The 14,566-nt window shown below is 33.6% G+C and overlaps 1 protein-coding gene across 10 annotated transcripts in view; it reads right to left on the bottom strand.

Moving 5' to 3' along the window:
• Nucleotides 1-14,566, bottom strand: part of ATRNL1 (attractin like 1) — an 853,525-nt gene that overhangs the window by 691,815 nt on the left and 147,144 nt on the right. For 9 of the 10 annotated variants that reach the window (XR_004028677.1, XM_030806602.1, XM_030806597.1 and 6 more), the window contains exon 10: nucleotides 8,634-8,788. The exons of the other annotated variant lie outside the window; for it this stretch is intronic. Coding sequence is in view for 8 of the 9 variants with exons in the window: in XM_030806602.1 (XP_030662462.1) it covers nucleotides 8,634-8,788 (155 nt within the window). In the remaining variant the exon portion in view is untranslated. The remainder of the gene's footprint in view (nucleotides 1-8,633; nucleotides 8,789-14,566) is intronic. 10 annotated transcript variants of the gene reach the window in all.

Genomic DNA, 14,566 nt, shown 5'->3' on the forward strand with positions numbered 1-14,566 from the left:
CTTGCAACTCCCATTACAAAGAAGAAACCAAACCATCTGGTAGGCCTCTTTGTGTTCTAAAGGCAGCATATTCCACTCCTATGAATGCTGCTTCAGCCCATATACTGGAAGACATTAAAGGCTGCCAGCTCTTTCCAGCCAGGGTAGGAAATAGCTCTGCTGTCAGTGAAGCCTACCCTGCATGCAACTCTGCAGCTAGGGACATATGACCCAGTACATACTATAGTTATTGGTAGTGTCACTGTTGGAAAAAGTAGTATGTGGAATTTATGGCAAGCCCCAGTGAAAGAATCACAATGCAGTCTTCACGCACATGTCAAAGGCCATACCATCTGTGGTGGAAAGTTATATACCTCTATTACCGCCATGACATTGGGTCTAGATAAAAATAGAATGCGTGACCATGGGTAATCAAGTGACTATGTGTTGAGAGTTTGCAATTATGAGCTAGTTCTGTTACCAATAACCCTAAGAATATGAAATGGAAGTGGTACCCATGATCAAGTATGAGCAGGAACACAGGGCACAAGCAATCTGTATAAGTATGTAGCTCAAATCCCTATGTCATCCACCACTGTGGATCAACACCCCTCCCTATGTGCATATGGGGAATTCTTTGCAGTCCAGATAACAAGAGGAAGAAAACACAAATATGCCAGCTTGATATGTGGGCATAAATCAAATGCCTTAAAGCTCAATACTAAATAAATATAATGTGTTTACAAGTAGTCTAAACCAATTCTTACACTAAAAAGTCTCTTACATTTTTAATCTGTCTGACTACAATTTATATTTCTTGCCAAGAAGAAAATATATTTCTGGAGCACTTAGGTTATTATCACTTCATAAACAGTTCAAGGCCAAACAAATTAAAGCAAATTCCATAGTTACTGACATCATGAAAATTACAGAAATAATATTCTATACCAACAAAACAGCCACGATGAAAAGAATGAAGACCAAGATAATATACACTCTCTGGAATACAGGCTTAAAAAGAAATAAAATAACATACCTGTTAATGTACTCATTATTTAAGGTACTAAACATTAATTATGAACCATATACTCAATACACATAAGATCAAAAATTTAGAGTTACTGTTCTCTCAAACCCAAATTTGAGCAAACGGTACTATACCATCAAAACTATTTACACGTGAGGGATAGATAATTACATTAAAAACTCAAGCTGAAGGGAGACTGATTTATTTTAACAATTATACATTTAAAAATGCAAGTGGAAAATGTAAATTCACTGGCTAATTTTTCCATAAATGCTCATGTTTTTTCATAATATACATATACATATATATAAACATGTGTGTGTGTGTGTGTGTGTGTGTGTGTGTGTGTGTGTGTGTGTGTATACACCTGTATTACTGTAAAGACACTTTAAAAAATCTTTTGGCCAGGCACGGTGGCTCACACATGTAATCCCAGCATTTTGGGAGGCCAAGGCAGGCAGATCACCTGAGGTCAGGAGTTCAAGACCAGCCTGGCCAACATGGTGAAATCCCGTCTCTACTGAAAAATACAAAAAAAATACAAAAATTAGCCGGGGATGGTGGCGGGCGCCTGTAATCTCAGCTACTTGGGAGGCTGAGGCAGGAGAGTCACCTGAACCTGGGAGGCAGAGGTTGCAGTGAGCCGAGGTCATGCCATTGCACTCCATCTCAAAAAAAAAAAAAACTTTTACTGTTTCACTTAAAATGCCAATTTATAAGTTAGTCTTAACTGCAAATTTGAAATAAGACAGAAAGTACACATAGGTTGTATGTAGAAGGCTCATAACAAGATGAATATAAAGAAAAACCTATATTAGCCATTTCAAAACTTATGTAATAGAAAATTACATTTCTGGATGTTGCCAAATATCTTTTCCCACCTGCCCCTGAAATGATGGTACTTAACTGGGGTTTTGTTTTTTGGCTCCCTACTTCAAAACTTCTTTAAATATTCTGAAATAAGCACAATTTACTCTAGGTTATCTCATTATCAGTTTAAAAAAAAACTCATTCATACCCATATCTTCTCTTAGGATTTGTCCCCTGGCATTCATTAAATAAATATTTATTTAGTTTTATACTGTCTGCCAGCCAAAGTAGGTGAAATGATTTTATAGTGTCTTAACATACAATGATATGTCCTGTTGCTTTAGTAGTTTTGAACTAATAAATTATATAGACTCCCAGATAACAAATCACAGTTGAATTCCTAGAATGGATCCTACTTGATCATAGTTTATTAAACTTTTGAAATATGGTTGGATCCTATGTGTTAATATTTTATTTTAAAATTTTCATTGTGCATTCATGACTTCTTTGTCCTGCCTTCTTCCCCCAAGAGTTAAGACTTTTTAAAACTTTTTTCCTTTTTTACATTTTTTACTGAGAAATAATTGTACATATTAATGGAGTATATAGTGATGCTTCAATACATATAATATATAGTGATCAGATCACGGTAATTGGCATATCAATCATCTTGAACATTTATCATTTCTTTGTGTTAGAAATATTCAATATCCTAATTCTAGATATTTGAAACTACACATAATGGTTAACTACAGTCATCTTACACTGGTATAGAACACTACAATGTATTCCTCCTATCTAGCTGTAATTTTGTATTAACAAATCTCTCTGTGTAACCTACCACTTCCCCCTACCCTCCTCAGACTCTAGTATCCTCTGTTCTACTTTTGTCTTCTATGAGATCAACTTTTTTTAGTTTCCACATATGAGAAAACATACAGTGTTTAACTTTCTGTTCCTGGCTTATTTCGCTTAACATAATGTCTTCCAGTTCCATCCTTGTTGCCACAAATGATAGGACTTCATTCTTTTTATGGCTGAATAGTATTTCAGCATGTATATATACCATATTTTTCAAATTCATTCATCTCTTCTTGGAAACCTAGGTGGTTCCATATCTTGGATGTTGTGAATAGTACTGCAATAAACCTGGAGGTGCAGGTGTCCCTTTAATATACTGATTTTCTTTCCTTTGGATAAATGTCCAGTGGTGGTATTGCTGGATCATATAATAGTTCTATTTGTAGTTTTTGAAGAACCTCCATACTGTTCTCCATAGTAGCTGTACTAGCTTACGTTTCCATCAAAAACATTTCCCCATTGTTCCGCATCCTCACCAGCATTTGTTATTTTTTTGTCTTTTTGATAACAGATATCCTAAATGGCGTGGGATGATACTTCATTGTGTTTTGATTTGTATTTCGCTGATGAATACTGATGTTGAGCATGTTGTCATATATTATTGGTTATTTGTATGTCTTCTTTTGAGAAATATCTGTTGAGATCATTTGCCTATTTTTGTTAAATATTTGCAAAATGGATTGTTTGTTGAGGTTTTTTTATCATTGAGATTTTTTTAGTTCCTTATATATTCTGGATGCTAATCCCCTGTCAGATGAATAGTTTGCAAATATTTTCTCCCCTTCTGGAGGTTGTCTTTTCACTCTGTTGATTGTCCTTTTCTTTGCAAAAGCTTTCTATTTTTATATGATCCCATTTGTTTACTTTTGCTTTTGTTGCCTGTGCTGTTGTGGCCTTTTTCAGAAAATCTTCTCCAGACCCATGTCTTCAAGGATTTTTCCTGTTTTCTGTTGTTTTATTGTTTTGATCCATTTTTAGTTTAGAGGGGAGGGTCTAGTTTCATACTGCTGCAAATGAATGTCAACTTTTCCCAGCACTATTTATTAAAGAGGCTGCTTTTTCAGAGCATTTTTTTCATTAATCTTTATTCAGTAATTTTTGTATTCAATACAGTCTCTCAAAATGGATACAGACTTGTTAAGAATGAGAGAGATTCATTATCCATTATCCTTTTCTTTCTCCTAGATTTTCTATCTTGAGGTCACTATTTTCCAATCAACTTATTCAGGAGGGGGACAGGTAGAGTGAAATTCAAATACATCTCAGAAATATGATTAAATCTATTGATAAAAACTATTTTTGAATGCCGTATTACACTAACAAATTCTTTCCAACTAAAATTCCAATCTTTTCCTGTTAAACCAGGAAAAATAAATATCACAGTGTATAGTGTTAGTATCAAAAGGACTCTGAATGTAGACTTAACTTCAAATCCTGAATACAACATCTTATAGCCTGTGTGAGTTTGGGTTTAACCATGGTAAATCACAGTGTCTTCTTCTATAAATTAAATATACTAATGTACACTACACAGATGTAACAATAATTATATTATAAATCATGTGTGACATGCCAAGCACTACTGAAAACAGATAAATGTTAGTTCATCCTTTCCTCAAAATAAAAGGTTATTTTTTCTTTTACTTATTGGCCTCTTTTTAAAAAAGATTAAACTACTATTTCTTGTATATAATCCCCAAAAAAAGAAAGAGAACACCTTGAGCAAAGGATACAATGAAGCTTAAAAGAGTCAACAGTCGGCTAAATTCATTGAAAGAAATGTGTGATGATTCTAAGGATTTTCCTGATCTACAAAGAAATTGTTTCTTTCAGGTGGCCAGGTAAGTGGTACCACTTTCATCAGGAAAGAGCCCTAAGAATTTAATGAAGTGCATAGAGAAATACTGATAAACAGAGAGAGGAACTAATAAAATAACCTCCAGAAAATAAAAATAATTATAAACATGAAAAGCAAGCAGATTGGAGTTTTCATAATTTTGCATGAGTATTCCAAAAAATTAAATAATTAGATGTCTTAATTTGAATATGATTTTGCTATGAAATTATATGCCTTACCAAACTATATCTATTATATATGTATACATATATATCACTCCAAACAGTTGGACAAAATCAGGGATCCTAGGCTTCATTAATTAGTTAAGAGATTTTTTTTTTTTTTTTAGATGGAGTGTCAGTCTTGCTGTGCAGGCTGGAGTGCAATGGCGTGATCTCGGCTCACTGCAACCTCCGCCTCCAGGGTACAAGCAATTCTCCTGCCTCAGCAACCTGAATAGCTGGGATTACAGGCATGCACCACCACATCCAGCTAATTTTTGTATTTTTAGCAGAGACGGGGTTTCTCCATGTTGGTCAGGCTGGTCTCAAACTCCCGACCTCAGGTGATCAGCCTGCTTCAGCCTCCCAAAGTGGTGGGATTACAGGAGTCAGCCACTGCGCCCGGCCAGTTAAGTGATCTTTTAAGAGTACACAGAACTGCAATTTCACTGTATTATAAAATGGTTAAGAATATACATTATTATATACTACCAATTAAAATATTACTTTCTCAAATACAAAATTACTTTTTAGTTTTTACCGATTTAGTTTTTAAATAATCACCTACAAAAAAATTAATGTCATAAGTAAACCACTATGTTCAGGGAATTTATTTTGAAAACTTGATTATTCTTTAAATCTCATTTGAAATTTCAGCTATTCTGCTTTCTGCAAGATATAGTTCTTATACAAATCCTATTCCCTACCCATTCTTAAATAATTTAACTCAGGAAATTACATTTTCATGTTTCTATTATCCTCTATTATCTTTTTGACTAAGAAAAAATATGGTCAGTAAGTTGTTTTGCATCTTGTTTCAGAATTCTGTGTGAATTCTAAATAGAAGGTTATCTTTACCAGAAAGTTCTTGTTAACCTTGAAGAAGGTGTCACGGTGGCTTTCAGAAAGTAATAATAACAGCACTAACAATAACAAAAAAAAATTAATAGTTTTTGGATTCTAAAATCTGACCTCAAACTAGATTTACAAACTAGAACATTAAGAAACGTGTCATGTCATATGTTACAGTCAAATTAAGAAATGTGTCATGCTATGTGTTATACTCAACCTCTTATTCACTACCCTAGCTGTATTATCAGCTGCGGCTTTAGTCACTTTTAAAAAACATAGATGCCCAGTATCCAGTCTCAAAGAATCTGATTATATAAGTTAGTTTTTTTTTCCAACCAACCTCCAAAGAGGATGCCAAGGTATGGGCATGTTTGAAAATCACCAGCATATGCCTTCTACATCCATCATGCAATAATAGAATGGGACTTGTGAAGGCAAGGTTATCTACCCAAAGATTAGCGATATTGACGTATAAAATTTACTATGAGAGTAATGTTGAAATAATACATTTTACAACAATAAAAAATTAGAAATGGTACAAATATTCCTATTTGTTTAAATATCATATAACACAAAACAATCAGCTAAGTTTTTAAGTGCCTTCCACAAATGCACCAAAAAAGTCCCGGTGTACCACAGTGAAAAGAAAAACTAGCAACATGACATTTTTTCTTTTTCCTAATTGGTTTATTATATAATGCTTATATCTATTTCCAGAAAACCATACTCCATGAGGAAAACAATTATTTTGAAAGACATTTGTTGAAGTATAAAGAATAATATGAAAAATACCTTTTCCCAGGAAAATAGTCCAACATTTCATACTCCAAACCCAGGAGGATAAAACAGATTATTTTAGAGAACCTTTTTGAGAACTACCTACAAATAATCAAATGACATAAAGCCAAACAGTTTTAACCTATGTTGAATTGTGGAACTGTCTTTATGTTTTTGTTGTCAGTGTTAGCACAGGGTAAAAAAAAACCTTTGTTAAAATGTAAAACTGTTTAAAATATGCTATTCCTGCCTCCAGTCTGAACAACTTGCTTGAAAAAATGGAACTCATATCTTCTTCTATATTTCCACAGTATTAAGAAACAAGCATTACTAAGAATAAGGTAATTTGTTGCCATAATTAAGAACATACACTGGGCCCAACTAATTAGCATGATGTCAAATAGAAAGACTACCACAAGTTTTAGGAGTTACAAAAGTTAGATCTACCACCTACTACCTGCATGGCTTTGGCAAGTTCCTGTTACTCTCATCTGTTTAATCTTCTGAAAATTAGGATAATAATACCATGCTACAAGGTAGGTTAAAGATTTTGTATATAAATTACTTAACATAGTACCTAGCACATAGAAGGAAATTAAATAAACAGTAGTAATTACAATCATCATAATCTGACATCTTTCTATTTCTGAAACAAAATTCTCCAAATTTTTTCACCTAAGTTTTTTGACACATAAAACTTGATATATCATCATCTTCAGCAATATGAAAAAAATAAAAATACATTCCCATTATGTCAGCCAGAAAATAGCTCAACCTTAAATTCTTCATTGAAGTACAGACATTGTATGAAAGCTCCTTGAAGAACCTTTTGCAAAAGTTCAAAATTCCACTTCATGGATTTTTAACAATGACAACAACAATCTATACTTTTTGTGGGATTATTTTCCCCAGAAGAAAAACAAACAAACAAAACTTTCATCAGCTTCCAGAAAGATAAGCCCAGTGTCTTATCACCATAACCAAAACAATAATATACTGACAGGCCCAATCTAGCAATGAGATAAAGTCACTGCCAGCCTAGATTCAGTACTTCATTCAACCCATTTTACTAATTTTAAACAATGATTCATGAGCCTCCTAAAAGCTGAGACAATCCCATGTTTATCAGAGTTACCACTTCAAATTATTATTTCAAAAAGAAAAAGATTAAATTATTAGTATCGAATGATTAATCACAGAATGACATTCATTACTCAGATTTAAAAACCATGCTTAACTTTACTACTAGGAATTTCCTTTGAAACAACTGTAATAGTAAAAAGATTAAAGTGCTTATTAATAGTCATAGTTTTCTTTACATGATTCTACTTGAAATAATTTACCAAAGCAGATTATGTGCCTTTATGAGGTTTAAGAGAAAAAACATACTTCTTACATCTATTAAATGTGTTATTCTTTTATTTTTACTTATAAAAATGTTTCCTAATCGCTTCAAATTGGTATAATACTTTATTTATACCCTCAATAAAAAGTGCTCTTAAGTACTGATAAGTATACTTTAAATATCAGCCAGGTTTTATATATAATATGATACATAGAAAAACAATGTTTTCACTACAAGGGTCTACTGGATACCTAAATTTAGTATTTCAATAAATATATTCACTTAAATATTCAGAAATTGATAGGACTATACTGCATAGCTAAAATTAGGTGAATTGTATAAATGTACTCTGTTTTTGGTTCTTTGGGAAAACATGCTTATGTAGTTGTTTCTCAGATCCATCTGGGTTTCCATTTCATCTCAAAATCTTATTTCTTTAGCTCTACTATCTCTATTCCTTTCTCTAGTTCTATTAGATTCCTATACTTAGTAAGTATATCTGAAATGTTTAATATAAAATATGTTTTTGCTTATCCCTTAAAATCTAAAATGTTTACATTCCTACTATGTATAAAAATTTCGACAGTATTCCATATCTACCCATTATCAAAATTAATATGTAGCAAACACAATAAACTGATATAGTGTTCACAAAGGGAAACAACATAAAAAGTCTTCAAAAAGGGCATCCAAATCTAGCTTTTTGTATTCCCCTGTATCTACCACTACTTCTACTCAGTACTTCTGTTCTCCTGGCTCTATTCCTATAATACTACTATGCTGAAATTAGAAAGAATTCCATTCATATTCTATCACTTATCTCTAAAATGACATATACACATGCTATCAATTAATGTATTTGAGAATATCTATATGGAAAATTTCTGATATTTCCTACTTTGTACAATCCTAACAGATACATACCTATGTCATATGCCAGGAAATCGGCAGAAAAACATTTTGCACCGTTACTCAAGGAAGTGTCATTATGGGTATTTCCTCCAAAAATAAGCATAGCTCCATTGATAAGAACAGCTGAATGAAGGTATCTGGCAAACCCACTTTCTTTCAAAATAGTCCTACAGAATAAAATTTAAAAATGTATTACAAAGGATAAAATGACCTCCCTGATTTTATATATGTTATATAAAGGGTCTACTTTGCATATAGAGTTTTCCCTGGAATTGTGGGGGAAAAAAACATATTTTTTAACAATTTATAAATGACCTCTAAACTTCAATATTTCAAAAAAAAATTTTGAGGCTCATAGCATCTTAAAATGCTTTGAAGAGACACAATATCAAAAAGAATTTTTAATACTCATAATTTATATTATAAATTATTTTTTCATTTACAAAGATAGGAAACAAGCCGTCTTAAAACTAGAGGCCCAAAACATCATTTTAAAATACCAAATAAGTAAAAAGTTAAATATAGTAAATTTAGTCTAAACTGTATTTGGTTAAAACTTTATAACTCACATGGACCCCATAATAAACTTTTAAGTTTTTAAGTATAACATGTGTAAAACTGCACATATCAGAAGCCTAAAACTCTATGATTTTTCACAACATGAACACAACTAAGTAATTAGCACTCACATAAAAAACTATAAGAATATTACCACTATTCTAACAGCATAAATTCATTTGCTGTTTTTGTACCTTACCTAAGTGGAGTCTATAGATTGCACTCATTGATGAATAGGTACATTTGCTCAAGATATATATATTTGAGATATATATTTTTGTGTAATCAAAAATTACAATTACAATGCATCTTGTGAAACATTAAAATTAATATAAATGTTCTTTTAATTAAAGTATAATTCTGAGAGAAAGTATTATAAATATATGCTCACAATTATAACTGATCTGAATGAATGGATATGTAGTAAAGGTGCATGACAATATAAATAAATACTAAATAACTACTCTAAAGCCCTGATACAAACAATTAGAAGTTAGAATTATTATATACATAAACACAGCTAATATGTAAAGTATAGTTAGTATAGTATATGTAGTAGCTCCAAAACCATGGATTATAATACCAATTAATGTCTAAAGAATATGAATCTCAGCCGGGCGCAGTATTTTCTCACACCTGTAACCCCAGCACTTTGAGAGGCCAAGGCGGGTGGATCACGAGATCAGGAGATCGAGACCATCCTGGCTAACACGGAGAAACCCTGTCTCTACTAAAAATACAAAAAATTATCCGGACATGGTGGCATGCGCCTGTAGTCCCAGCTACTTGGGAGGTTGAGAAAGGAGAATTGCTTGAACCCAGGAGGTGGAGGTTGCAGTGAGCCAAGATCGCATCACTGCACTCTAGCCTGGGCAATAGAGTGAGACTCTGTCTCCAAAACAAAAAAAAGGAAAAAGAGTATGAAGCTCACTTATAGAATGGCAACATGAGGAGTTCCACAAACACTCCCACTGGGAAAAGAACTATAATTGGTAAAAATTATAAAAAGCAACGATTAACCTTCTCAGAAAATTTTACTAAGAGCAACACCAAATAAAGAAACATTTACTCGAAAAGAACAGCAATAGTCTATGGCAATAGATACATTACTTACCCCAACCCCCTCACCCCTGCATCACACACACACAACCAATTCAGCATGATAGAAATTCTACCGCAGGAAAGTAAAGCCAAGAACATAAGGCTCCTTCATCCCTTAACTCCCACTCCAGGCCAGCGATATCTCACTAGGAGTGGCAGGATACCAGCACTTCTCATTCCCTCCAGCTCTGGGTTACAGAAGCTCTGTTCTGGGAAAGATCATGAGAGGTCTGGGTGTTCTTCCTCTGCCCAGTTGCCACTCATAGGGTGGTAGCTATACACCAATTCCAGCAGGCTAACAACATCGGACCCAATAGTCTTCATCCCCATCTCACTCACAAGGCAGAGTGCTGCATGCCAAAAGAGCCAAGCTGAGAAGACTCCAGAGACTACTATCCCCATCTAGTGCTCTGTACATAAAGTAGTGGTGTTACTCTAAGAGGAACAGGCCACTAAGCCTACCCACCTACAACTCCAAAGCTGTAGCACAGAAGTTTTTCCCCAGGAGGAGAGGTAGGCTAAGAAAAAATACAGCCCCGGCCAGGCGTGGTGCTTACGCCTGTAATCCCAGCACTTTGGGAAGCGGAGGTGGGCGAATCACGAGGTCAGGAGTTCTAGACCAGGCTAGCCAACATGGTGAAACCCCATCTCTACTAAAAATACAAAAAATTAGCTGGGCATAGTAGCGTGCGCCTGAAGTCCCACCTACTCAGGAGGCTGAGGCAGGAGAATCGCTTGAACCTGGGAGGCGGAGGTTCCAGCGAGCTGAGATCGCACCACTGCACTCTAGCCCAGGTGACAGAGTGAGACTCCAACAAAAAAAATAAAATAAAATAAAATAAAATAAAATAAAATAAAATAAAAAAATCTCTGGTCTCTAATTTTTCTTTACAAAACAAACAAGAAAATACTATAATATAGTGGACAGTAAATTAATAATATGGATCAAGGCACAAAATATTATCTAGTAGAGCAATATTTAAGCTAAGATAATTTAAATATAATGAAGAAGAAGGTGGAACTTATTCCAAATATGCTAGGCTGGTTCAACATTCAAAGTCAATTGATTCAATCCACCATGTCGATAAGCTAACAAAGAAAATCGTATGATCGTATCAATAGATGGAGAAAAAGCATTGACAAAATCCAACATTCAGTCATGATAAAAACTCAGCAAACTAGGAATAGAGGGAAAATACCTCAGCTTGATAAACATCTATAAAAACATCATATTTAATGGTGAGAAACAATGTTTTCCTTCCAAGAAAAGGAATAAGGCAAGGATGTTTCATCTCACCATTTCTATTCAACATTTTAGTGGAAGTCCTTGCTACTGCAATGAAACAAGAGAAGGAAGTAAAAGATATACAGATTGGGAAGGAAGAAATAAAACGGTCTTTTTTCACAAATGATGACTATCTACGAAGTAAATCCCAAAGAATCAACAACAACAACAAAAACCCTCTAGAACTAATAAGCTAGTATAGCAAGGTTACAGGACACAAGGGTAATATACAATTGATTTTTTACATACCAGCAGTCAACAAGTAGAAAAACACAATACCATTTACATTAGAACCAAAAGAAGATAAATGCTTAGGTAGAAACCTAACAAAATATGTACAAGACTGGTTATGAGGAAAACTACAAACAATAAAAGAAGCCAAAAATCTAAATAAATAAAGAGATAGTACATGAACACAGATAGGAAAACTAATACTGGCAATATGCCAGTTCTTCCCAACTTGATATACAGATTCAGTGTAATACAAATCAAAATTCCAGCAAGATTTTTAGTAATAAATTTACTAAATTTATTATCAAACTGATTCTAAAATTTATAGGTAAAGGTGAAAGACCTAAAATAGCCAGCACAATACTGAAGAAGAACAAAGTCAAAGATTGACACTACCTGGCTTTGGGACTTACTATAAAGCTACAGTAATCAAGTCAGTCCCTGGGACTGGCAAAAGAATAGACAAATAAATCAAGGAAACAGAATAGAGAGCTCAGAAATAGACGCATACAAATATGGTCAACTGATATTTGACAAAATAGAAAAAACAATTCAACAATGAAAGGACTGTCTATTGGACAAATATTGCTGGAACAACAGGGCATCACAGTAGTAATAATAGAAATAATCATCTAGATACAGACCTTACATCTTTTACAAAAATTAACTCAGAATAGATCACAGACCTAAATGTAAAATGCAAAATTATTTAATATAAAACTCCTAGAAGATAACACAGGAGAAAATCTAGGTAACCTTGGGTTTGGTGATGACATTTTAGATACAACAACAAAAGCATAAATGATGAAAGAAAAAAGTCGTAATTTGGACTCTATTAAAATTAAAAACCTCTCCTCAGTGAAAGACATTGTTATGAGAATGAAACAAGAAGCCACAGTCTGGGAGAACATATTTGTAACACATAGCTAATAAAGGACTGGTATCCAAATTATACAAGGATCCCTTAAAACTCAACAAGAAAACAAGCTCAATTTTTAAAAAGGCAAAAGATCTGAACACACACCTTTCCCAAGAAGACATATAGATGTCAAGTAAGCATGTTAAAAGATATCCCACATTACATGTCACAGGGAAATGCAGATTAAAATAACAATGAAATACCACTACACACATATTACAATAGCTAAAATCTAAAATGCTGACAAAAGATGGCAAGGATCTAGAGCAACAGGAACTCTCATTCATTGCTGCTGGGAATGAAAAATGATACAGCCAGCCACTTTGGCAGTTTCTCACAAAACTAAACATAATTTTAACATACCATCCAGGAATTGCACTCCATGGTATCTACCTGAATGGGTTGAAAATATGTCCACACAAAAATCTGCACACAGATAGCAACTTTATTCATAATTGTCAAAATTTGGAGGCAACCAAGATGTTCTTCAATAGGTAAGTGGATAAACAAAAGATGGTTTCCATACAATGGAACGTAATTCAGCAATAAAAGGCATGGGCTATTATGTCATGATGAGACATAAAGGAACTTTAAATGCTTATTGCTAAGTGAAAGAAGCCAAAATTAAAAGGCTACATACTACATGATTCCAGCTTTATGACACTCTAGAAAAGGCAAAAGTATGGAGACAGTAAAAATATCAGTGGTTGCCAAGAGTTTAGAGGGAGGAAGAGATAAGCAAGAGGATCACAGGTTATTTTTAGGAAAATTAAAATATTCTGTATGAAATGATCATAGTAGATACATGTCACTATACATTTGTGAAAATCCATAGAATATACAGCACAAAAGTGAACCCTAATATAAACTACGGACTTTAGTTAATGAGCAATTTATCAACATTGACACATTGATTGTAACAAACGTACCATATTCACATAAGACACATAATAGAGAACCTGGGGATAAGGGAGATAAGAGAGTATTTGGAAACATTCTGTACTTTCTGCTCATTTATCCATAAAACTAAAACTGCTCTAAAACATAAAGTTTATTGTTAAAAAAAAACAAACAAAAATGGTAGGGATTAAAATTATATCTGATTTACCAGATATGGTATATTAAATGGAAAAAGTAAATCTTGTTCCTCATACTTCATATGCAAAAGTATTTTGTAATGTATGAAGCATAAAATGGAAACCAAGTTTCTCACTGGCAGAAGAGATTTACAAATGTGAAAGAGGGGAAGGCAAAAATGACCCCTGTAATGCTGTATGGCATCATTATGCAATTTAGACAGACAGCATTTAAGCACAGATAGATATGTAGAGCTACAGATATATGCCCAGATGTATAATTGGATATAGAGGGGTGTGTGTGTGTGTGTGTGTGTGTGTGTGTGTGTGTGTGTGTGTGTATTTTCTGGCTATAACTGCTGAAAGGGTCTGGGGAAAAATTACATTGTCAAAACAGCAATAAGCATGCCTAGTTCTCTAATCTGTTTTTAAAGAACATTCTCCACTAAAAGGAACCTAGGTTCCTTGGGGGAAATGACTTATTCGAGCACTAGGGCAGGGAGAGTACAAGATGTGAATCAAATTTTTGTGCAGAAGGTAAAGGAGTGCACAAAGAATTATGGGGACATATCTAAAGAATACAGACACCTGATTGAAAGGAGCTCACTGGGCAAATCTGGGACAATATAAGCACCAGAATAAAGAATAGCAATTGATTACAAAACATTAAATAAAATAAAAATACATGAATTCATACTGATATAAATGAATATATAGGCTGGGGAGACTAAGAAGGAATAATGAAATATAACCACTTAGTAAACATCATATCATA

Source organism: Nomascus leucogenys, chromosome 3 (assembly GCF_006542625.1).
Source record: "Nomascus leucogenys isolate Asia chromosome 3, Asia_NLE_v1, whole genome shotgun sequence".
Taxonomy (NCBI): Eukaryota; Metazoa; Chordata; class Mammalia; order Primates; family Hylobatidae; genus Nomascus; species Nomascus leucogenys.